Here is a 25,813-nt window from a genome sequence, read left to right as displayed (position 1 = left end):
GCCTTTAGAGAGTTTTCAAGCCACTGTTCAGGGAGAGGAAATGCCTGACAGATTCCCTGAATTGCCCAGACAGAGTTCTGAGACCAGGGAAACCAAAGTGATTACACTTCGTAAGATAGAGTAATGGAGAGGAGAGAGCTGCATAGAGGAAAAATTGAAGCAATCTGTGGAGGAGTTCCTGTCAACATTCATCAGAGTACTGATTGATGTATCTACATGAGAAATCTCCCAAAACAAAGGGATTAGTGAGAACAATGCCTGAGGCTCATACAAGGGCCAGTAATAGTGCCTGTCTCTACCAGCCATACTGTAAAACCTCAAAATTTATGGGCAACTTGGTAGAGCACACAGAAGGGTCCTCCCTTAGTAGTAGACAATAATTAGCCCTAGACTAAACACTGCTTCAGTTCCATCTAACAAATCTTAAAAGCAAGATCTAAAGGAATCAAATTGTTTCTCCGTGCAAAAGAGTTCAAAATGTTTTTGAACTCTTTTGAACAAAAGAGTTTGAACAAAATATTCTGAACAAAAGAGTTTGAACAAAAGAGTTTGAACAAAATATTTTGAACAAAAGAGTTCAAAAATATTTTTAGTAATACAAAATATCCAGCTTCAAACAAGGCAAGAATCGCAATGTCTGGCATCTAATACAAAATTACCTGGCATGCAAAGAGGCAGGAAAAGGCAACCCATAATGAGAAGAAAAAATATCAATCAATTTAAACTGACCCAGAACTGATCCAGTTGTCAGGATTAGCAAACAAGAACATTAAAAGTTACTGTAACTATATCCCATATGTAAAAAAAATTAAGAAATAGAATATATTAACAAGACTCAAATTGGACTTCCAAAGGTGAAAATTACAATGTCCAAGATGAAAAATAATGCTGGATGGGATGAACAATAAATTGCACTTCACAGAAGGCATTGAAGACATGCACTAGAAACTATCCAAAATGGAATACAGAGATAACAAATAATTTTTGAAAATGAAAAAAGCATCACTGAGATGAGTAACAACTTAAAGTGACTGAATATACATGTTGTTGGAGGAAAAGAAAAATGGAGGGAGATTTTTTAAATTGACAAAATAATGTCCAAAAATTTTCCAAATTTAATGAAACCATAAATCCACAGATCCAAGAAGCTCAACAAACCCCAAACACAAGAAATAAATGGCTAATAAAGAGAAAAGCTTAGAATCAGTCAGAAAAAAGGATCTCTCTCTCTCTCTCTCTCTCTATATATATATATATACACACACATATATACATGAATTATATATATGGGTGTATATATATATATATATATATATATATATATATATATATGAACAAAGATAGGAATGATGGCAGATTTATAATTTGAAGCAATGCAAACAAGAAGACCAAAGTGTAACATATTTAATTACTAGGATAAAAATCTGTCAATTTAAAATTTCATGCACAGCAATAATATCTTACAAAAACAAAATCAGAAAGCATGCATCACTAACTGACAAAATATAAGAAATAGTAAAAGACATCCTTTAGGCTGAAAGAAAATGACACTAGATGAAAACATGAATGATACTCAAAGAAATGAAGAGTACCAAAGTTAGTATCTACATGGGTAAATATATAAAATCATTTATGCTATTACTTAAGTACCTAAAAAATAATTAAGAAAAAACAATAAAGATAAATTGTGGAATTTTTAACATATATGTGAATAACACATATGACAAAAACTGCATAAGGCTTGGAAGAGAGGAAGAACAGTATACTATTATAAGATTCCTATGCTATACTTGAAATAGTATTATATCACTTGAAGGTAACTGTGATATGTTAGATATTCATGCTGTAAACCCTGAAGCAAACACTAAATTTTTTTTAAAAAGAGTTATTGCTAATAAAGTCAACAAAGGAGATATAATGGAATCATAAAAACTATCCAAAAGAAGATAGAAAAAGAAGAGAAATAAAAGAAGGGATAATATTTAAAAAAAGAAAGATGATAACCTTAAACCTAAACATACAAATATCACATTATTAAGCAGGTCATGGACTCTAAAATAAATAAGTTAACAAAGAAACAAACAAATATCACATTAAATATAAATGGTCTAAACACCCCAACTTTATGGTCTAAACACCCCAAAGTTAATAATGCCAGCTTGGATTAAAAAATAAGATCCAACTATATACTATCTTCCAGAAACACACTTTTAATATAAAGCAATGATAGTATAAAAGTAAAGTGATGGCTGCGGACGGTGGCTCACACCTGTAATCCCAGCACTTTGTGAGGCTGAGGCAGGTGGATCACCAGAGGTCCGGAGTTTGAGATCAGCCTGGCCAACATGGCGAAACCCCATCTCTACTAAAAATACAAAAATTAGCTGGGTGTGGTGGCGGGTGCCTGTAATCTCAGCTACTCAGGAGGCTAAGGCAGGAGAATCGCTTGAATCCAGGAGGCAGAGGTTGCGTTGGCCGAGACTGTGCCATTGCGCTCCAGCCTAGACGACAAAAGCGAAATTCTGTCTCAAAAAACAAAAAAAAAGTAAAGTAATAGGAAATGATAGACTTTAACACTAATCAAAAGAAAGCTGGAGTACTTAGACAAAGTAGATTTCAGAACAGAATGTAACAGAAATATGCAAGGTCATTTCACAATATAAAGGGATCCATTCATCAAGAGAATATGAAAATTCTAAATGTTTATGAACTTAAATAACAATAACTTCAAAATATATAAAATAAAACATGATAAAACTGCAGAAGAAATAAGTCCATAATCAGAGGTTTTAATACCCCTCCCTCAAATATTGATACAAGAAGACAGAAAATCAGAAAGGCTCCAGAAGAATTGAATAACATAATTAACCGATTTTATCTAACAGGCATTTATAAAATACCCATAAATAAGTGGATACACATTATTTTAAAGTGAACACTGAATACAGCAATAGACCATCTAGACCAAAAACTAGTCTCAATAAATTTAAAATGTTTAAAGTCATAAAAACATATTTTCTGACTGTAGCCGAATCAAAAATCAACAACAAAAATTTCTGAAAAAATTTCCAAATATTTGAAAATGAAGTGGCATGCCTCTAAATAACTCATAATTCAAAGAAGAAAACAAAAGTGAAATTGGAAATACTTTGAACTGAATGAAAATGAAAACGCAACATAACACAATCTTTGAGATACTACTAAAGCAGTAGTTAAGAGGGAATGACTACATTACAAGAAAGGTCTCAAATCAATAGCCTCAGCTACCATTTCAAAAATTAAAATGCGGAGAAAACCAAACTCAAAGTAAGCCAAACAAAGAAAATTATAATAAAAATTAGAGGATAAATCAATGAAATAGGAAACAATAAGCAAAAACAGATAAAACCGAAAGTTGATTCTTTGAAAATACAAATAAATGTCATAGCTATCTAGCCAAACTGATCTAGAAAAAAAACAGAGGAGACACACATTACCAATATCAAGATGAGACTAATATCACTATAATCTCAACAGATTTCAAAAGAATAGTAACGGAATGTCATAAACAACTTTTTCCAATAAATTTGATAATTTACATGGAATGAACAAGTTCCTTAAAACACACAAGCTGCCAAAGATCACTCAAGAAGAAACAGATAATCTAAGTAAATCTATATCTATTAAATAACTAAATTAGTAGTTAAAAACCTTCTTGCAAGAAAAGGTCTAAGCCCAGATGCCTTCACTGGTGAATTCTAAAAAATGATTAAGAAAAAAATACTATCAATTTTAACCACAGTGATTCTCTGAGAAGACAGGTACACTTCAGAAAACTGAAAAGGAGAAAATATTTTATAATTCATTTTGTGAGACCAGAATGATCCTAATTAAAACAAACAGATAAAAAAACCCTACACATTCCTGGGATAAATCTCACATAGTAGTTTGTTTTATAATATGAAAATCTATCAATGTGACTTATCATATTAACAAATTTAGAGAGATAAACTATACAATCATTTTAATAGACACAGAAAATTCAACATCCGTTTCTAATGGAAACAAAACAGAGCCTTTGCAGCAGACTAGAAATAGAAGATACCTTCTTCGAGCTAACTATCCTAAATATATATGCACCCAATATAGGAGCACCCAGATTCATAAAGCAAGTCCTTAGAGACTTACAAAGAGACTTAGACTCCCACACAATAATAATGGGAGACTTTAACACCCCACTGTCAACATTAGATAGATCAATGAGGCAGAAAGTTAACAAGGATATCCAGGAATTGAACTCAGCTCTGCACCAAGGGGACCTAATAGACATCTACAGAACTATCCACCCCAATCAACAGAATATACATTCTTCTCAGCACCACATCGCAGTTATTCCAAAATTGATCACACAGTGGGAAGAAAAGCACTCCTCAGCAAATGTAAAAGAAAGAAATTATAACAAACTGTCTCTCAGAACACAGTGCAATCAAACTAGAACTCAGGACTAAGAAACTCACTCAAAACCGCTCAACTACATGGAAACTGAACAACCTGCTCCTGAATGACTACTGGGTACATAACGAAATGAAAGCAGAAATAAAGATGTTCTTTGAAACTAATGAGAACAGGACACAACATACCAGAATCTCTGGGACACATTTAAAGCAGTGTGTAGAGGGAGATTTATAGCACTAAATGCCCACAGGAGAAAGCAAGAAAGATCTGAAACTGACACCCTAACATCATAATTAAAAGAACTAGAGAAGCAAGAGCAAACACACAAAAGCTAGCAGAAGGCAAGAAATAACTAAGATGAGAGCAGAACTGAAGGAGATAGAGACAAAAAAAAAAAAACCTTCAAAAAAATCAATGAATCCAGGAGCTGGTTTTTTGAAAAAATCAACAAAATTGATAGACCACTAGCAAGACTCATAAAGAATAAAAGAGAGAAGAATCAAATAGACGCAATAAAAAATGATAAAGGGGATATCACCACCGATCCCACAGAAATACAAACTACCATCAGAGAATACTATAAACACCTCTATGCAAATAAACTAGAAAATCTAGAAGAAATGGATAAATTCCTGGACACATACAGCCTCCTCCCAAGACTAAACCAGGAAGAAGTTGAATCCCTGAATAGACCAATAACAGGTTCTGAAATTGAGGCAATAATTAATAGCCTACTAACCAAAATAAGTCCAGGACCAGATGGATTCACAGCCGAATTCTACCAGAGGTACAAAGAGGAGCTGGTACCATTCCTTCTGAAACTATTCAAATCAATAGAAAAAGAGGGAATCCTCCCTAATTCATTTTATGAGGCCAACATCATCCTGATACCAAAGCCTGGCAGAGACACAACAAAAAAAGAGAATTTTAGACCAATATCCCTGATGAACATCGATGCAAAAATCTTCAATAAAATATTGGCAAACCAAATCCAGCAGCACATCAAAAAGCTTATCCACCACAATCAAGTTGGCTTCATCCCTGGGATGCAAGGCTGGTTCAATATACGCAAATCAATAAATGTAATCCAGCAATAAACTGAAACAAAGACAAAAAACACATGATTATCTCAATAGCTGCAGAAAAGGCCTTGGACAAAATTCAACAGTGCTTCATGCTCAAAACTCTCAATAAACTAGGTACTGATGGGACGTATCTCAAAATAATAAGAGCTATTTATGACAAACCCACAACCAATATCATACTGAATGGGCAAAAACTGGAAGCATTCTCTTCGAAAACTGGCACAAGACAGGGATGCCCTCTCTCACCACTCCTATTCAACACAGTGTTGGAAGTTCTGGCCAGGGCAATCAGAGAGGAGAAAGAAATAAAGGGTATTCAATTAGGAAAAGAGGAAGTCAAATTGTCCCTGTTTGCAGATGACATGATTGTATATTTAGAAAACCCCATCATCTCAGCACAAAATCTTCTCAAGCTGATAAGCAACTTCAGCAAAGTCTCAGGATAAAAAATCAATGTGCAAAAATCACAAGCATTCCTATACACCAATAACAGACAGAGAGCCAAATCATGAGTGAACTCCCATTCACAATTGCTTCAAAGAGAATAAAATACCTAGGAATCCAACTTACAAGGGATGTGAAGGACCTCTTCACGAAGAACTACAAACCACTGCTCAACAAAATAAAAGAGGACACAAACAAATGGAAGAACATTCCATGCTCATGGATAGGAAGAATCAATATTGTGAAAATTGCCATGCTGCCAAAGATAATTTATAGATTCAGTGCCATCCCCAGCAAGCTACCAATGACTTTCTTCACAGAATTGGAAAAAACTACTTTAAAGTTCATATGGAACCAAAAAAGAGCCCACATTGCCAAGACAATCCTAAGTAAAAAGAACAAAGCTGGAGGCATCACACTACCTGACTTCAAACTATACTACAAGGCTACAGTAACCAAAACGGCATGGTACTCGTACCAAAACAGAGTTATAGACCAATGGAACACAATAGAGCCCCCGGAAATAATACCACACATCTATAACCATCTGATCTTTGACAAATCTGACAAAAACAAGAAATGGGGAAAGGATTCCCTATTTAATAAATGGTGTTGGGAAAACTGGCTAGCCATATGTAGAAAGCTGAAACTGGATCCCTTCCTTACATCTTATACAAAAATTAATTAAGGATGGATTAAAGACTTAAATGTTAGACCTAAAATCATAAAAACCCTAGAAGAAAACCTAGGCAATACCATTCAGGCCATAGGCATGGGCAAGGACTTCATGACTAAAGCACCAAAAGCAACGGCAACACAAGCCAAAATTGACAAATGGGATCTAATTAAACTAAAGAGCTTCTGCACAACAAAAGAAACTACCGTCAGAGTGAACAGGCAACCTACAGAATGGGAGAAAATTTTTGCAATCTACTCATGTGACAATAGGCTAATATCCAGAATCTACAAAGAACTTAAACAAATTTAGAAGAAAAAAATCAAACAAACACATCAAAAAGTGGGCAAAGGATATGAACAGACACTTCTCAAAAGAAGACATTTATGCAGCCAACAGACACATGAAAAAATGCTCATCATCACTGGCCATCAGAGAAATGCAAATCAAAACCACAATGAGATACCATCTCACACCAGTTAGAATGGCGATCATTAAAAAGTCAGAAAACAACAGGTGCTGGAGAGGATGTGGAGAAATAGGAACACTTTTACACTGTTGGTGGGAACGTAAACTAGTTGAACCATTGTGGAAGACAGTGTGGCGATTCCTCAAGGATCTAGAACTAGAAATACCATTTGACCCAGCCATCCCATTACTGGGTATATACCCAAAGGATTATAAATCATGCTGCTATAAAGACGCATGCACACGTATGTTTATTGCGGCACTATTCACAATAGCAAAGACTTGGAACCAACCCAAATGTCCAACAATGATAGACTGGATTAAGAAAATGTGGCACATATACACCATGGAATACTATGCAGCCATGAAAAAGGATGAGTTCATGTCCTTTGTAGGGACATGGATGAAGCTGGAAACCATCATTCTCAGCAAACTATCACAAGGACAGAAAACCAAACACCACATGTTCTCACTCATAGGTGGGAATTGAACAATGAGAACACTTGGACACAGGGTGGGGAACATCACACGCCGGGGCCTGTCATGGGGTGGGGGGAGGTGGGACGGATAGCATTAGGAGATATACCTAATGTAAATGATGAGTTAATGGGTGCAGCACACCAACATGGCACATGTATACATATGTAACAAACCTGCACGTTGTACACATGTACCCTAGAACTTAAAGTATAATAAAGAAAAATAAAAAATGAAGATACCTTCTTCGATGTAATCAAACACTACATTAAAAAACAACAACAACATACAATTAGCATCATACTTAATGGTGAAAGACTAAATGCCTGAGATTAGAAAAACAGGCAAAGATGTCTGCTCTTACCACTTCTGTTCAATATAGTACTAAAATTCCTAGCTAGAACAATTAGACAAGTAATACATAAATAAATAAACGTCATCAAAATTGGAAAGAAAGAAATATAATTGTCTCTGTATGCAGATGACATGATCATGCATACAGAAAACTTTAGGAAGAACTGAGCTTTCTAACAGTGGAGGCATGTAATCAGTGCATGTTGAAGTGTTAAAGAGAAAGCAAGACTAGGTGATCTCCTAAGATCCTTCCAATGCTGAAATTTTTCTGCTGATATAGAAGAGGTACTCCAAGGCAAGGAATGGAGTATGCCAAATAAACAGTAGAGAGAATGAGTGAGTGCACTATGTTGAGAGAGAGAAGACTTTCTGCTGAAAGGGTCAAGCACCCTAGTGGAAGAAGCAACACTTGAGTTTCGATGTAAACTCTACATAGCCTATAAGAACAAGCACTGTGCTGGGCATAAGACAGACCTGGTTACAAAGCCTGGCTCTGTCATACGTGTTTATGGGACTTCAGGAAAGTCACATATGTCTTTGGGATTTACTTACTTTATCTGTAGAACAAAGTTCATGATCATTCTTAAGTTACATTGTTTTTTATTTGTTTGTTTTAATTCTGAGAAGAACGGCACGCTATGGAGATGTGATAGAGATGTGAAGCGTTATTGTTAAAGTGTAAACCCACTGTTGGAGGACTTTCATTTCCCTTGGTTATCTGTGGTTTACAAACCTCTGCTATTATAAAACAGCACTCCAGAAGGACAAAGACACACACACACACACACACACACAAAATACACACCCACCCATTCACAGACAGTGGTAAATCTCACCCACATAAAAATAACGTACATACAGATAAATACAAACACACAGACACTTCAGTTTGCCTATGCATATTCAGATACACAGTCTTGCGCAAACACATATGCACTCCATACAGAGTCAAAAGTCAGAATTAACAAAGTTTGAAAGATGAGGCAAAATCAGCTGCCCAGTTACTGTTCCATGACCTGTCCCTCTGTGAAAGTGATGTCCACTCCAGTCTGTTCTGTCTCTTTCAGTCAATAATGTGGAAAAAGCCACATTAATCCCAGGAAACCTATTAGCAGCCAACTTGACTTCTCATGTTGTCCATAATCTGGGCTTTTCTTTTTCTGACTTCTTTTACATTCGCAGCCTCATTTTATCACTTTCTTCCCAATTTCAGAGGAAGCAAAGCAAAAATAGCCCAGAGAGGAATGGGAGAGGTGTAGGAGAGAGACAGGTAGAAGAGAGGAAGACAGAAAAAGAAAAGGGAACAATAAAGGTCCTTTCATTCATTTATTATTCATTCAGTCAACTCATATTTGAATGCCAGACTTTGTGATAGGTGTTGGAAATTTAACTATGACTAACACAGAGAAGGCATCTTTCCTCTTGGAGTTTATAATTTAATTGGGCAAATAATTATACTTCTTTAATTCTTTAAATAGCCAAGTCTTGGTTCAGGATTAAAATTATAAATTTGAGGAGATACCACAAGCTGAATAACCTTGGATTAATCTCAATGTTCTAATCTGTGAAATGGGCACAATAATCACTAACCCTCCTAAAATTGTGAGGATTAAGATGCTGAACAAAACATTTAGCTCCGTGCCTGGCACACAAAAAAATAGATGTCTAATTGATGTTTTCTAGCTGGAAAATAACTGCTGAATGGAAGTCTCAACAGAGAACAGAAAATGTAAGCCCCAGTACAGATCACAGGTGAACGCTTTGCTTCTTGGCAGTGTCAAAATTTAGAAGAACTCGGAAATAATGTTCTGAGTGGTAATCAAAGGTATCCCTCTTAAAAGCCAACATTCTCAAATGCTCCTGCATGCTGGAATCACTTCCAATTATCTCTCTCCCAGTACTAGTTAATGAAGACTCCAAGTGTATCTCACTAGAAAGCCAATTGTGTGAATTTCCTTAACTCAGTTCCAGAGATAATATATTTACAGATCAAGCCCTTCAAGCATGAGTCCTGCAGGCCTTCCCAGATACCGAAAGGTCAAATTGTCTTCAGAATCAACTAGTTCTTTGACATAATATTTTGAAGGTCCAACTCAGAGAATCAGACACTCTTTCTAACTGCAACTTGCTATCTTTCCTTGATCAAATTCATACAAAACAGCACACAAGGATGGACAGCGAAAAATCACTAAACAATGAAATCTTCCAATGCCTTCCCAAGACAGATGAGACCAAGTCTCCAAAGACAGTAGAAAATCCCAGTTTCCCTCTTCTGTCATACTATCCCAAGAAAATGGGAACTCATGTACCTACCTGTGTACAGGTCAGTGTCTGTGTATTCATCCACTTTCTTATGCTGCAGAATATAGTCGGAGACCTTGGTCCCAATAGCTGGCTGAACATCCACCCACTCCAAGGAGACCACAGTACTGGAGGGCTCCACTGTTGGGGACAGCCGCAGCCTACAGAGAATAAAAAGGAAGATTCGTGTTTGGCAGCCAGCACCAGCTGGGGCCCAAAAGAATCCACATGTGTCAAGATGAAGCATAGGTTTCAGTCTGAATTTAAATCTTGATTCCACCCATGATTGCCAACTTGCATGACCGTAGGCAAGTTTTTTCCCCTCTCATGGCCTCTGTTTCTCATCCATAAAATAGGGAGACAAGGAGCCACCTTTCAAGATCAAAGTAGAATTTCATAAATTAATCCATGCACACAATATGTGCTCAATGGCAGTTTATCAGTTTTCCATATATTTATACTATATTCTCAACGATGCTTCACTTTCAATTAAATTGGCAGTGCCTTCAAACAAAGGAACTTTCCATTTTTCTGCCATTTTCTTTAATGCAATGTACTAGCTAACTTTTTAATATCCTTAAGTAAATACACTATTGGAAGGAGCAAAAATCCTGGAGTAAATCTTTTTGCAAAGCAAGAAAAAAAAATAGAATGATTAAAGGTTAGAACTAGAATGGTCCTTAGAGATGATGAAGTTTAATTCCCTCATTTCACAAAATGGGGAAAGGCTCAAAAAAAGGAAACAGTTTGCACAAGGTCACACAGCAAGCTGAAGACAGGACCATGATGGTGATTTTGCTTATCCTTATCCCAGATTCCCTTTTTCCACGATACCACACTGTGTCTTCAAAGACCATCTTATAACGTGATTCTTCTCACCCACAGAGTTCGATTATGGGACTTTGTTTTCCAGTAATGGTTCCTGCCCCCTCTTATGCTTGTCACACCACTTCTCCCTCTTAATCACATGCTTGCAACGACAATGACTTTCCTTTACTTCCTCAGATGGTGAATTTCCAGTGTCTGGCCCTTCGCATATGCTGTTCCTTCTGCCTGAGACATGAGTCTCACCACTTGTTGCCTGGCTGGCATCTACCCTATAGGTCTCTTCAGAGAGCTTTCTCAGACTATTCCCTCTTCCTTCCAACTAAAACATCTCCCCATTATTCTCCCTAATAGCACTTCTTTCTTTTTCACATTTTTCTTATTAAAAAAATGTTGTTGTTGAGACAGGGTCTCACTCTGTCACCGGGGCTGTAGTGCAGTGGTGAAAGCATGGATCACTGCAGCCTTGAATTCCTGAGCTCAAGAGATCCTACCACCTCAGCCTCCATAGTAGCTGGGACTACAGGCATGTGCCACCACACGGGCTATTTTTTTTTTTTTTTTTTGGAGAGACGAGGTCTCATTATGTTGCCCAAGCTGGTCTCAACTCCTGGCCTCAAGAGATCCTCCCACCTCACCTCCTGAAGTGCAGGGATTACAGGCATGAACCATGGTGCTCAGCCCTTATTTAAACTTTTATACTGTATTTTCCTGTTTTTGTTTTGGCATCTATCTCCTCCACTAAATTGTCCGTTCCCTGAGTACATGGACTGTGCCAATCTTGTTTCGTAGAAGAGGTTCTCCAGTTTTTTTTTGTTTTGTTTTGTTTTAAATCTCAGTAGCCCCATTGCCCAACACAAGACCTGACAAAGTAGTCAGCTGCCTACAAGCTTTTGCTGAATGGTTGCCTGAAGGAAGAAATGATGAACTGAGTGGCATCATTTAAAACAAGCACACACTGCAATATCAGTGTCTGCTCCTGTGCCACAATTCTGTTCTGCTAAAGCTCCCTTCTTTCCTAAAAAAGGAGGTAGATTCCAGAGTCTTTGAGGATCTTGTTAGGCACCTTGGGAGCAGAAGCAAGTCATGGCATGGGCTGGCAGGACAGGAGTGTGAGTCCACGAAAAGGGATGGCCAAAGGAAAAGGGGCCATACATACGTACACCGGCTGCGGAAGGGGGCTGCAGTTGGGGAGCCCACTGGCATCAAAGGCGCTGAGGTCACACCTGCACCAGTCATCGATCACATCCCCTTTCCCTGAGCACCAGTAGGAACTCATCAGTGCACTCTTGAAGGCCTGGACAAAAAAAGAGGACAGAATAGACAATGATGACAATAGGGGAGAGATTGAGAGTAAATGTGCTGATGGCCATGATGTGAGCCATCGAGGGCTTTAGAGTAGCCCCTTTAAGCACAAGACACCATCTATTCCCTAAGTTCCTTGCACTCTACTATCAGGGTCTCCCATCCTGAGCCATCCCCTCCCCAGGAGCCACAATGATCATTGAGAAACAATAGTAACTATATCCATTGATAGTGTCCCCTAGGCTTGGCACTCCACTTGTGTTAACTTATTTAATCTTCACAACAACCTCACACAATAGATATTATTATTATAATTTCCCATTTTACAAGTTGGAAAACTGAAGCACACAGAAAGTAAATAACTTGACTGAGGTTTACGATAGCGATAGAGCTAGGATACAACCCAAGGCAATCTGCCTCCAAAGCCTGCCTTCTTATTAAACACCTTGCTGCACTGCCTTTTATAGAAGTCTGACCATCTCATTACCCAGCTTAAAAACCTTCAAAGGTTTCCCATAGTCTTCAGGATAAAATCTAAATGCCTTGTTCTCACCCCTGGCCACCTTTTCATCTCTCACCACTCTCCTGACCTTCTTTGCACAGTATCATCTGTTCTCATGCACCCACATCATTTCCACCAACAGTGAATTCCTGTTTATATAATATGTGCTCTAAATCAGGAGCCAGAAAACAGTTTCTATAACAGGCCAGAGAGTAAATATTTTTGGCTTTGGGACAAGGTAGACTCTTCCGCAATTACTTAACACTGCCTTTGTAGCATGAAAGTGGCAAAGATGATACTTTACATGAATTGGTATGGTTGTGTTCCTATAAAACTTTATTTACAAAGTCAAGTAGCAGGCTAGATTAGGTCTGAGGGTCACAGTTTGCTGACCTTTGCTCTAAATGATAATCAATGTTCTATTTAATTGGAATGTGCTTCATAGTCTTTTTAAAACACATACACACACACATGCACACACACACACACACACACACACACACATTCCATTCTATGCCTGGAATATTCCCCTCTCTGCACTCCAGTTTACTCTTTGGGTCTCAAATAGGAAACATTCTCTTCTCTGGGAAGCCCACCCTAACTTTCTTAAGTCTAGAACCATGCTCCTCTTCTGGACACCATAACACATAGACCATACCTACCAACACATTTCCTTGCCTATCTCACCCATAAACACTGGTCCCACAAAGGGCAAGCGCCAGGCCTTATTCACATGAATATTCTTGTGGGACCTAGCACAGTTATTCAGTCAACAGTTCGTAAATAAATGAATGGACATTGAAAAATAGATCATTAATAGTTGGCAGTAAAGAGAACTTGGAAGGCACTTTTTTCAGTTTAGCACAGGACAGGAGTCAAGTTTTACCTTCTACTTTGTTCCCCTCCCTTGGGCTCTGATGTGGAAGATAACTTCAGTGTGTGCTTGATGCTAACACTGACATTTCAACGCACTGCAGATTCTGAATGAATGACAGCTGTCTTTAAAACGTGAGGATTTCAGAGAATGTTGATCTTTTATTCCTTTGTGCTTTGCCTGCTCTGCATGATGTTCCTATTTTTCATTTCTTTCATGTTTTTTACTTTTGATATGCTTTTAAATAAAAGTTGCACACCACTAAGGGCACATGATTATCAAGATGTCACTTTTTTCATTCTGCATTGTCTAAAAGACTCAAGTAGAACATGTTTGTGTAAAGTCTGGGGTCTCCCTTCTGAGTGATCCAGAACACAGATCTAGAAGGAGACAGTGTCTATCAAGAGTGTTCCTGTGTAAGCTTCCATCACATTTCTCCTGGAAGTTGACAAAAAGTCTCCAATTATTCCTGCCACACGTTCTTATCCATATCTTCTCCTAGGGATGAATGAATGAATGATCAAATTTCACCTGAGTTAAGTGTCATGACCCAAAGAAATAAAAAATAATTATAATAAAAGCTAATGTTCATGAAAAACACTAAATGGCACAGCACATGGTACTGTAAGTGCATTAAAATGTAATCATCACAATAGTCCTGAGACACAGATATTACGATCCTCATTTATATATAAGAAAACTAGGAATCAGAGCAGTCGAGCAATTTTCCCAAGATCACACAGCAAGTAAATGGTGGAAACAGAATCCCAACCCAGATTTCTGTGACTCCCAAGGGCAGGTCTTTTCTGTTCAACAATTCTGAGCCATGGGATTAATCCCAAGTAGGGTTGCCAGATTCAGTGAATTAAAACACAGGGTGCTCAGTTAAATTCAAATTCCAGGCAACATTTTTGTAGTGTAAGTATATTTCATAAACGATTTGCATATAAAGTGTCTGGGCCAGGGTGTGTCACACAGTAAGAGCACTGTTCCTCCTAGGTGCCAGAACCTATGCTGAGAACAAATGTCTATTCTCTAGCCAGCACCAGAAGGAGGCACTCTCATGAGGACAGAAACCAGATGCGACTGCATGAGGTCATGCTGACTGTTAGACCTTTTCTCGCTCCCTTTGCAGGTTCCCCCTTGGTAAAATTAATGTGCTTAACTACTGATGGCTTAAAATTCTGTAACATCTCCAGCCAACACTGAAGGCTTAATTAACATAACGGTGAAACCCAGGGCCATGGGTGAAAGTGACACAGATGGGAAGGTTGCACTGGACCCCAGCAATGGGAAGAGAGAGAGCATACTCTGTGTGTGTGTGTGTGTGTGTGTGTGTGTGTGTGTGTGTGTTTGGTTTTTGTAATAAATAGGAACTTGAGCTTGTGGAAAACAAAACAGGAAATCTCTCTGGACTTCATAAGTTTCACCATCCAGGCAGTTCTTGGGAAGAAATCCTGCCTGTAAGAATCCACATCCACTGGCTCTTTCCCAAAACCCCGAGGAACAGAATGGGGACTGGTGCAATGGCCAGGCAAACACTGGTTAGAACACAAACACACCCTGATAAAAGGCCAGCATCAAACAGGGAGTCCTCATAAGGCTGCAGAAGCCATCACTGTGTCAATGCAGGATCACTCTTTCCTTACCTCTTCTGTCCTTGCAACACTCCATCCAGAGTCCAATTAGATCCCGGGGGAGGAAAATCATAGAATGTTCCAGCTTCACAGGACTCTGTAAATCATCTAACCTAATCCGTTTCACAGATGCAGATACAGTGACCCAGAGATGCTAGTTGGCTGGACCAAGGTGATAGAACAACTTCACGATGAAACTACTCTATCCCTCCGTTAAGTGCTCAAAATTACCCATTGAAATGGATGCTCAATACCCACTTACAGAAAAGCGTGGAGGAGCAGGGAGGGACTTGAACTAAAGCCCATTTGAATCCTTGTACCCTTGACCTTAGTAGGTCACACAGGAAGAATAAATGCCAAGATTTGATCCAAAATATCCTGTTCAGCCACTCTGCTTGGGTCATGTGCTTATGTGTGTGCATGTGTTGTTTGCATGCATATGTGTCTCTGTGTGTTTGAGAGAAAATGAAACCTTATACTGGAGGCATTATTGCCTCCTAGTTTTTGAATAAGTAGAGGGACCTAAGAAACAAATTCTGTACTTAATGGCTACATTTGCATGGCCATTGGTTTTCATAACGAAGGTTTGCATTTCCACGACTTGTAAACGGTTCCAACTTCTGGCTAATTAGCTAGCAAACCAAGCTGGGCAACAGGAGAAAACAGCCACAAAAATATTAAGCAATCAAAAAAAACTAGGATGTATTTCTGACTCTCTTGTTACTTTCCTTTTTGAACTTGCATAAAAGATACCTCGTTCTTAACCTCAATTTCCCTATCTCCAAATGAGGGGGTAGAAGATATGTTTTCTAAGGTTTAAGTTCAGTACACATTCACTGAACTTCCTACTTCATACTTTGTGCCTTCCAGAAACTAAGAAAGGGAATGAACAAGACCAAGTCACTAACTTCAAAGGATCCGTGGCTTATTAGCAAAGAGACACACACAAACAATTACAATTACTATAGTTCAAATGCTATGAAGTAATACACACAGAAGGCTATGAGAATACAGAAGGAAGGGGGCTCTTCTAGCTCTAAAACTATGACAATATCTTAGGAATTTTAAACTTTAGGTAAACACCCTGTACTTAAGATATTTAGAAACATCTACACAGAATGTCACTAAGCCCATGAATTAAATTCCACACTCTATACTTCAAATGACTGTAATTTTTACACTAAAAAATATTCTCATGTGCTAATACCAAGTCAGTTATTTTTGATACTAAGATGGTTCTGGTCTGTATGACTCCAAAAAGATGCTCTGAAGTCCTTATTAATGCCTAATGGATTTCGTCTCCACGGTATTAACAAACTTGGTCATATGGCTGCTCAACCCATAACAAATGAAGCGGGAAAAGGCTTTCTAGAGAAAAAAAAAATCTATTATCTTTTTACCCACTGGCTCCATTTTAGGGCCAAACACAGTATCTAGCATTTAACATAAGGCAGTCAATGTTTGTTGAATTAAAAGTTCACATGGAATGCTGAATAAAACAAACCAAATAAATGATAAAAGCAAAGAAAATGTGTGTGCATGTTTGTGATCCTCTTCTTCCCCAGGATTACTTGTATCTCCCATGTCAGTTTGGTGCTTCTAGCCAAAAAGTGGTGGTCAACCCTCTACCTTATAAGGTGTCTCAAAACCAACCTCCCGGCTGGGCACAGTGGCTCACACCTGTAATCCCAGCACTTTGGAAGGCCGAAGCAGGTGTATCACGAGGTCAGGAGTTCGAGACCAGCCTGGCCAACATGGTGGAACCCCATCTCTACTCTACTAAAAATACAAAACTTAGTCAGGTGTGGTGGTGGGTGCCTGTAATCACAGTTACTCGGGAGGCTGAGGAAGGAGAATAGCTTGAACCCGGGAGGTGGAGGTTGCAGTGAGCTGAGATTGCGCCACTGCACTCCAGCCTGGGCGACAGCAAGACTCCATCTTGGAAAAAATAAAGAAACCCTCCCCACTCTGGCCCCATTGCTCTCTCCCTGGTGCCGCCCATTCTATAGGCACTTGCCACGGCCTTTGGACTAGTCTCCCCACTCTCATGTTGCCTTCTCCAGCATGTCCTCTCACAGCTTTCTAAAACACCACAACTTATTCTATCCTCTTGCTTGGAGCCTTTTGAATGTTCCACACTTTCTGGTTAAAGCCTCCACTGATTCAACCTCCTTTGTTCTTCAGCTTATGACTCTTCTCCCATCTCAACCCCCCTGCACCCCTCTCTGTGATCTAGCACATGCCAACTTCTTACAGTAGTGCATGCACTATTTCATATCCACAAGCCTTTTCTCATGCTGTGCCTTTGGTCTGAAGTGCCCTTTTTCCACTTCTTCCTCCTTACTGAACTCTAGGAAGGAGGTGTGGACCCTGCCACACCTTGAGAGATTTTGTCCCTCTCTCCTCTCATTCAATTTTTACAAATTTCACATGTCCTTGAAACTTGCTTATTTGTGTGTCCTCGCCTATCAAACTGTGAACTTCTCCATGGCAAGGTCATAAATTTGTGTTTTTTGTTTTTTTGAGACAGAGTCTCCCTTTGTTGCCCAGGCTAGAGTGCGGTGGCACAATATTGGCTCACGGCAATCTCTGCCTCCTGGGTTCAAGAGATTCTCCTGCCTCAGCCTCCTGAGTAGCTGGGATTGCAGGCATGTACCACCATGCCTGGTTAGTTTTTGTGTTTTTTTTTTTTTTTTGGTAGAGACACGGTTTCATCATGTTGACTAGGCTGGTCTCGAAATCCTGATCTCAAGTGATCTGCCTGCCTCAGCCTCTCAAAGTGCTGGGATTATAGGCATAAGCCACTGCACCCAGCCAAGGTCATAAATTTGATTCATCTCTGTGTCCCTACCTTCAAGAAAAATAGTGAACAAATAGGGCCCCAAAAATATGTTTTAAATATGTTATAAACATACTTATATTTAAATATGTTTTACATATAAAATAGGATGTTCTGCCAAGGATTAAACTTGTGTACTTGATATTATTGTGTTCTTCTAACAAAAGAGATGACAGAAATGCATCTCTTTTGGTCACCATAAAAAGCCTAAATTACCTTGAAGCCATTGAAAGGAAATTGGGGTGGGCTATGGAGGTAGAGTCCCTTTTGGAGACAATTGTGATCACAGCTTGGAGGATAGTGGGGTTGATACCTTTTTTGTCCAGAAGTTTTTGAAGATATAAAATAAGAAGCTTCTAAGGCCTAGAAAGATGGGAGGTGAAGAGATAGTGGTTGACATCCCAACTTTATAGGGAAACATATATTGTAAGCATGGTGCACCCATGCTGACAATATGTGTAGTTGATCAGGACGGAATTGATGAACACAGGAAGGATTGAAGAGGTTATCATAGCAGTGCTGCAAAAAAAAGCAGAAATAGAGGTTTCTAACCCAGCCTGGAACTCTGGATAGGATCTACCTGGGCCATCTGCCATCCATCATCAGCATATCTCCTCCTAATTGCTGCAGAAGATTCCAATTACCCATTTCCCTGGTAGCCATAGGAGATAGGGCACAGGGGCTGGAGGCCCCATTCCTTAGGTATGAAACAAGACATGCCCATCTAACCTGACAGTGAGAAGGTGATTAATTGGTCATTCTTTTACAAATCAAAGAATGTAGAATTAAGTAGCATGTGTAAAAACACATAAAGGGAGAAAAGTAGATAGTGTTAGTTGACTTAAATCTTCTTATTCCCAAACAAAACAGGAAGGCAAGTGAGATGAGTCATGTCAAAAATTGCCTGGAAAAGGTAGCAACTAGGGAGTAGCCGAGCAATGGGAAGTAGAAACCTTAAACTACATATATATCCCAGAAGTTAGAGGGCTCTGAAGTGCATGCAAGCATATTCATTGGCACGGATTCTTGGCATTTTAGATCCAGAAGGGTCCTGAGACATGAAGCTGGTCCTCACAACTCTGCACAGACTAGGAGGCCCAAAGAAGAGAAACATTCACTACACCAAGTTGCCTGCATTTGGTCCTGGGTTCAAGCCACCAACTTCTGTCATTTTAGTAGAAAACAAGCATAACAACAGCATTTACTGACAGGGTGGTAAGCACTTTAATATACATTATATCATTTAATCATGTCAGCCTTATGTAGTAGTTTTGCTGTTCCTAGCCCCATTTTATAGATTAGGAAACTGAGGTCTGAAGGGTAAAATAGCCTGTTCAAGGTCACTCACTAAAATGTAGTAGAACCAGGACTTGAACTCAAGCCATCTAATCCTGCAGCCCATGCTGTCAGCCACTACAACCATAAGCAATGTTCTCAGTGAAGTAGAGAATATTAATAATTACGTGATATTTATTGAGTACTTACTACAAGCCAGGCACTGTTCTAGGTTCTTTTTATGTATTACTCCTCACAATACCCTAAGTACTTTAGACATATTAACTCATTAAATTTTCCCAACAACCTGTGAGCTAGGTGTAGTTATTATATCCAATTTGCATTTGTTTCCAAGGTCACAGAGCTGGTAAGTGGTAGAGCCAGGCTTTGAATTCAGGACATTTGGCTTAAACCAGGAAATCTATGCTTTGAAATATAAAGCCTCCATATAAAAGACAATCCATTTATTAAAAATGTTATTCACACCCCTGAGTCCACCCACCTTTAGCAGATATTGGGATTTTTCACTGTACAAATGAGAATGGACCAATGAAAATATCATATGAAATTGCAATTTTGTAAGTCAAATGTCAGCAATATCATATAGTTCAATGTAATAGAAGCCACAAGTGTGAACAAAATCACACAGAAAAAGTACAGAGCATGAAAAGAGTAAAGAGACAAAGATAAGAGAATCCAAGGGAACTCCAACATTTTCTAATTTACTGTGTGACCTCAGTAAGTCTCTTCCCCTCCTTGGGTCTTTCTTCAAGTTGGACATTCAAATCACTGCATTGCTATTTCTGATCACTTTCTCACTTATGCTAAGATTTAGCTGTTTCTTCCCCATCCCCTTTAGAACTTCCCATCCTAGATATACTGACTAGAATTGACTGCCAACAGGCTAACCTATGGAGACAGTAAAAGGATCCGTGGTTTCCAGAGGTTAGGGAGAAGTGAAGGATGAATAAGCAGAGCACAAAGGACTTACAGGGCAGTGAAAATACTCTGTGTGATAAGATACTGGTGTATACATGGAATTATACATTTGTAAAAACCCATAGAAAATACAACATCAAAAGGGAACCCTCTTATAAACTATGCACTTTGGGTACTAACGATGTGTCAATGCAGGTTCACTGATTGTGGCAAATGTACCACTCTGGTGGAGATGTTAATAGTGGGGGAGGCTATGTGTATATGGGGTAGAGGGTATATGGGAATTCTCTGCTCACTTTGGCTGAGAACATAAAACTACTCTAGAGAAAGTCTATTTGACTTCCTGCCAGCTGGCATCCTCTCTGCAGAGGTCACACAGATGACGAGCATACCATTAACAGTTTTTGAAGAAAGAGAGGAGTGGGATGAAGAGAACAGACACCTATTAAGCATTTCTTTATTCTGTGCCTAGTGCTAGGGCATCTCCCTGTTAGTTCCTATTATCCTCCCAACAACTTGCGGAGGCAGCAGCTTTTACTGTTTCCAGTAACTCTTTTTTTTTTTTGAGACAGAGTCTCGCTCTGTTGCCCAGGCTGGAGTGCAGTGGCGCGATCTCAGCTCACTGCAAACTCCACCTCCTGGGTTCACGCCATTCTCCTGCCTCAGCCTCTGGAGTAGCTGGGACTCCAGGCGCCTGCCACCATGCCCGGCTAATTTTTTGCATTTTTGGTAGAGATGGGGTTTCACTGTGTTAGCCAGGATGGTCTCGAGCTTCTGACCTCATGATCCACCTGCCTTGGCCTCCCAAAGTGCTGGGATTACAGGCGTGAGCCACCGTGCCCAGCCTGTTTCCAGTAATTCTTACAGATGAGCAAGTGAAAGGTCAGAGAAGATACTGGATCAAGGCCAACCAGACAACATAGTAGGGCAGAGGGTCTATTTTGGACTCAACTTCAAATCCCAAGCAGTGCCCCCTGAACTTCTTCAACCCATCTCTTATTTTCAGCCTCAGATCCCCCCATACAGTGAAAAAATACTAACTGGCAAGGACCCAATTCCTATATAAGAAATCATGCAGCTCAATCTATGGCTCTATAAATCACAGAAACGACACCTAATTTCCCCTGTCAGGATAAGCTTCACTTTTCAAGCCATTCTCCTCTAAATGATGAGAGCCCGACAGAACAGCTCCTTAATCTGGGTGACAGGAAGAAGACATTTAGAACCAGCCAAACCCCCCTATTGCCACACTTACCTCTGCTAATGAAAAAATATTAGAGAAATAAATATACAATCCACTGAGATGCTTGTGCACAAGGCTCTGTCAGCTGTCTGTTTCTCAAGATGTACACAGACAAGATGATAGGATTATATGATCCTCAGGCAAGGAGTAATTTTTCTTGTCAGTTAGTCCCATATTTCAGCTTCCATCCATCTCACATAGAAGATGAAGTACTATGTTTTAATGCATTAAAAATAACAGTGAGCATTTTTTGAATACTTTTCTATTCCAAACACAGTGCTCAGTGAGAAATGACATGCAGGGATTCATTTAATTTGTACAGCAACACCATGAATTTGATAATCCTATTGGTGTCACTATATAGAGGATGAGACTGAGGCCCCAGAGAGTTTGGGTTCCTTTCCTAAGTTACATAGCCAGTATATAGCAGAACAAAACTCAGACCCACGTTTCTCAAATTCCAAAGCCTAAATGCTTAACCTCCATGGGTCACTTTCATCTCCATAAACAGCCTGTATATTAGGTTGTACTGTTTCCATGCAACCCTTGAAAAAGTTGAAATTTTTTAAAGTTTGATGCTCCTGTGATCAGGTGATTTCATCAATGTCACAAATCTAGGAATTAGGACTCAAACACAGGTCTCAACCTAAAGACTGAATCCTCTTCTCCAAACTGGTCATTTTTCCTAAATACTAAGGGCAGGTAGCACATGACAAATTCTTAGGAGGAGTGAGGGGGACCAGTTAACCTTGTCTTGGTCAGTCCCAAGTCCTTCTTTGCGACAACCAAATAATGACTTAATGAAAAAAAAAATAGATTCATGTTGGTCTGGGCAATACTTTTTTGAATGAGACCTCAAAAGCACAGGCAATAAAAGCAAAAATAGACAAATAAGATTACATCAAATTAAAAATCTTCCTTTGTTGACTGCAAAGGAAACAGTCAATAGAGGGAAAAGACAAAGTACAGAATGAGAGAAAATACTTGTAAATTATGGCTCTGACAAAGGGTTAATATCCAGAATATATAATAGCAAAAAAATCCCCAAACAGAAAACATACAATCCAATTTAAAAATGGGCAAGAGAGCTGAATAGACAGTCCTCAAAAAAGATATAAAAGTGGCCAAGTATATGAAAAAAAATGCTTAACATCACTAATTATCAGGGAAATGCAAATCAAAACCACAATGAGATATCATCTCACTCCAATTTGGACAGTTATTATAAAAAAGACAAAAAATAACAAATGCTGACATAAATGGTCAGAGAGGGGAACTCTTACACACTGTTGGTGGGAATATAAATTAGTACAGCTATCATAGAAAACAGTATGAGAATTCCTCTAAAAATTAAAAATAAAACTACCATATGATCCAATAATCTCACTACTGGGCATATATACAAAGGAAATAAAATCAGTATGCTAAAGAGATATCTGCACTTTCAGCCTGTGTCCTGTTTATTGCAGTACTGTTAACAATAACCAAGATATGGACTCAACCTAAGTGTCCATAAATAAATGCATGGATAAAGAAAATGTGATGTATATATACAATGGAGCATTATTCAACCATCAAAAGAATAAAATTCTGTCATTTACAGCCACAGGAATAGAACTGGAGGTAATTATGTTATATGAAATAAGCCAGCTACAGAAAGAAAAATACTACTTGTTCTCATTAATATGTGGAAGCTGAAAAAGTGGATCTCATGGAGGTGGAGAGATGATTGGTAGTTACCAGAGCCTAGGAAGGGTAAGAGAGAGAGGGGGATGAAAACAGGCTGGTTAACAGATACAAAAATACAGTTAGTTAGAATGAATAAGATCTGGTGTTCAATAGTACAGTAGGATGACTATAGTTAACAATAATGTATTGTATTCAAAATAGCTGGAAGAGAAGAATTAGAATGTTCCCAATGTAAAAAAGGAAAAAAGATAAATGTTTTGGATGATGGATATCCGAGTTACCCTGATTTGACAATTATACATTGCATGCATGTATCAAAATATCACATGTAGGCCGGGCGTGGTGGCTCATGCCTGTAATCCCAACACTTTGGGATGCCGAGGCAGGCGGATTACAAGGTCAAGAGATGGAGACCATCCTGGCCAACATAGTGAAACCCCGTCTCTACTAAAAACACAAAAATTAGCTGGGCGTGGTGGCACACACCTGTAGTGCCAGCTACTCGGGAGGCTGAGGCAGGAGAGTCGCTTGAACCCAGGAGGTGGAGGTTGCAGTGAGCTGAGATTGTGCCACTGCCCTCCAGACTGGTGATAGAGTGAGACTGTGTCAAAAGAAAAAGAAAAAGAAGACAGAGAGAGAGAGAGAGAGAGGGAGAGAGATAGAAAGAAAGAAAGAAAGAGAAAGAAAGAAAGAAAGAAAGATCACAAGTACCCCCAAAATATGTACAACTATTATGTATCAATAATAATAAAAAAAAAAAAGACCTGTAATCTCAGCACTTTAAGAGGATTGCTTGAGGCCAGGAATTTGAGACCAGCCTGGCCAATATAGCGAGACCTCATCTCTATTCTGTATTTCTAAAAAGAAAAACAATAAAACAACTAAAAATAATTTTGACTAAGAAAAATACAACCATTTTTCTTAGCCTGGCACACACAGCCTTTCACAAAGTGATGTCAAACAACCTCTCAGCCTCATATCCCACCGCCATAGCCTGTCCCAGTCCTACATACCAGCTACATTGAACCCTTTGTCATGGACCAGGGAGGCAACAAACTTTTATGTCACTGTATCTTTGTACATGGGTTCCCCCAGCCTATAATGCCTTTATTCTATCTTTAATCAAATTGTACTCATTCTTTAAGACCCACTGCAACTTCAGTCTTCTTTGAAAACCCTTCCTTGATTTCCCAGCAGAATTCAAAGCCCTTACTGCACCTTTGACAACATATCTGTTAGTGGACTTACCACATTTTATGGAATCGTTATCTATATGTCTGTCCTCCCTACTGGACTATGAGTTATTTGCCTTATTTTATCAGAAATTCCTTGCACAAGGCATGACCCAAAGTAGGTACTCCATAAAAGTTTGTTGTATGAACGCCTGTTGCATGAATGAATAATAAAGTCTGAGGAAAGAAGACTGGGAGCTGTTTGGGTGTGTGATCTATGTGATCTTAGTAGACCTGTTCAGTCATCGGGGCAATAGATTGTGCTTACATTGTTCTAAACTATCTCCAAATCATTTGTCCTGCCTGTCACTAAGCTGAGAGCAATTGTGAAAGTGATGAATAGCAGACCAATTATGAGCAATAGGAAACATCGGTTATAACTCCAGGGAGAAGACATAGCCATATCAGTAGCCTCATCCATCTAATCATGAGTCATCTTCCCAAGGCATTTTGCTCTGTGACCTTGAATTGTCAAGGGTTTGTTAATCTTACACAAATTTAAGTTCTTCAGAGGATGGTTCCCCTTTTCAGCCTGTGTCCTACAAGGCGTTGCTCCTGGACTGCCCAGTCCTGGAAAGGGAAACCTGGCTGGAACTCACATACTTTTCCTAAGGGAAACCTTTAGCTGAGGATTCCAGTCCCACCCAAGAGACAAGACCTATCTTCTAAGCCTGCTGTCCTTTGATAGATAGAAACTCCTCTTTCCTGTGGTGAGAACATCTGGAGATGAGAGGCGGGTTGGAAAGTTTCAAGTGAAGGATTTGTCCAAGACTGTGGAGTTTGCATCTCTAAATGCTAGCTTAAGTTAATGGCAAGTTCCTAAATAAAGAATTACACAATTTCTCTTCTGTGGCCACTGATGATTTCATTTTTCCAGTACGCCCATTGTCCCTAAGGAGGCATCTGAGGGAGGAAGCCTCTCCTGCTGGTGGGGCTTCTATGGGACTATGAGTGGGGGCAGGAAAATAAAGGTCACAGGACAGGAGGGGACATGCTTAGTCTAGCTAGACTCATTCTGAGTTTACCTTGGCCTTTGATAGGGAGCCTTTTAAATTTGGCTGAGGAAGCTTGGAAGTGGTAGATTCTTATCAGCTTTAAGGTAGTCATATTTCTATCATGGCAAGTGGATTCTGAAAAGTCTAGATCATTTAACCCAGGAAAGGATGTTACACATGACGGAGGGATGGTAGAACATTGAGGTTAGGAGCCACTGG

General features: G+C 39.1%; 2 protein-coding genes across 7 annotated transcripts in view; one reads left to right on the top strand and one right to left on the bottom strand.

Annotated features, from left to right (window-relative positions):
* ASTN2 (astrotactin 2) overlaps positions 1-25,813 on the bottom strand; it is a 980,365-nt gene that overhangs the window by 182,449 nt on the left and 772,103 nt on the right. For all 5 annotated transcript variants that reach the window (XM_009457169.4, XM_009457172.4, XM_009457170.4 and 2 more), the window contains 2 exons: positions 12,228-12,361; positions 10,252-10,400 (listed from right to left, as the gene is read on the bottom strand). In XM_009457169.4, coding sequence (XP_009455444.2) covers positions 10,252-10,400; positions 12,228-12,361 — 283 coding nt within the window. The remainder of the gene's footprint in view (positions 1-10,251; positions 10,401-12,227; positions 12,362-25,813) is intronic.
* Positions 1-25,813, top strand: part of TRIM32 (tripartite motif containing 32) — a 102,599-nt gene that overhangs the window by 10,231 nt on the left and 66,555 nt on the right. For both annotated transcript variants that reach the window (XM_054659018.1, XM_054659017.1), the window contains exon 2: positions 19,260-19,436. The gene's annotated coding sequence lies outside the window, so the exon portion shown is untranslated. The remainder of the gene's footprint in view (positions 1-19,259; positions 19,437-25,813) is intronic.

Source organism: Pan troglodytes, chromosome 11, assembly GCF_028858775.2.
Source record: "Pan troglodytes isolate AG18354 chromosome 11, NHGRI_mPanTro3-v2.0_pri, whole genome shotgun sequence".
NCBI lineage: Eukaryota > Metazoa > Chordata > Mammalia > Primates > Hominidae > Pan > Pan troglodytes.
Note: the sequence above shows the minus strand (reverse complement) of the source record. Positions and strands in the feature narration are given on the sequence as shown.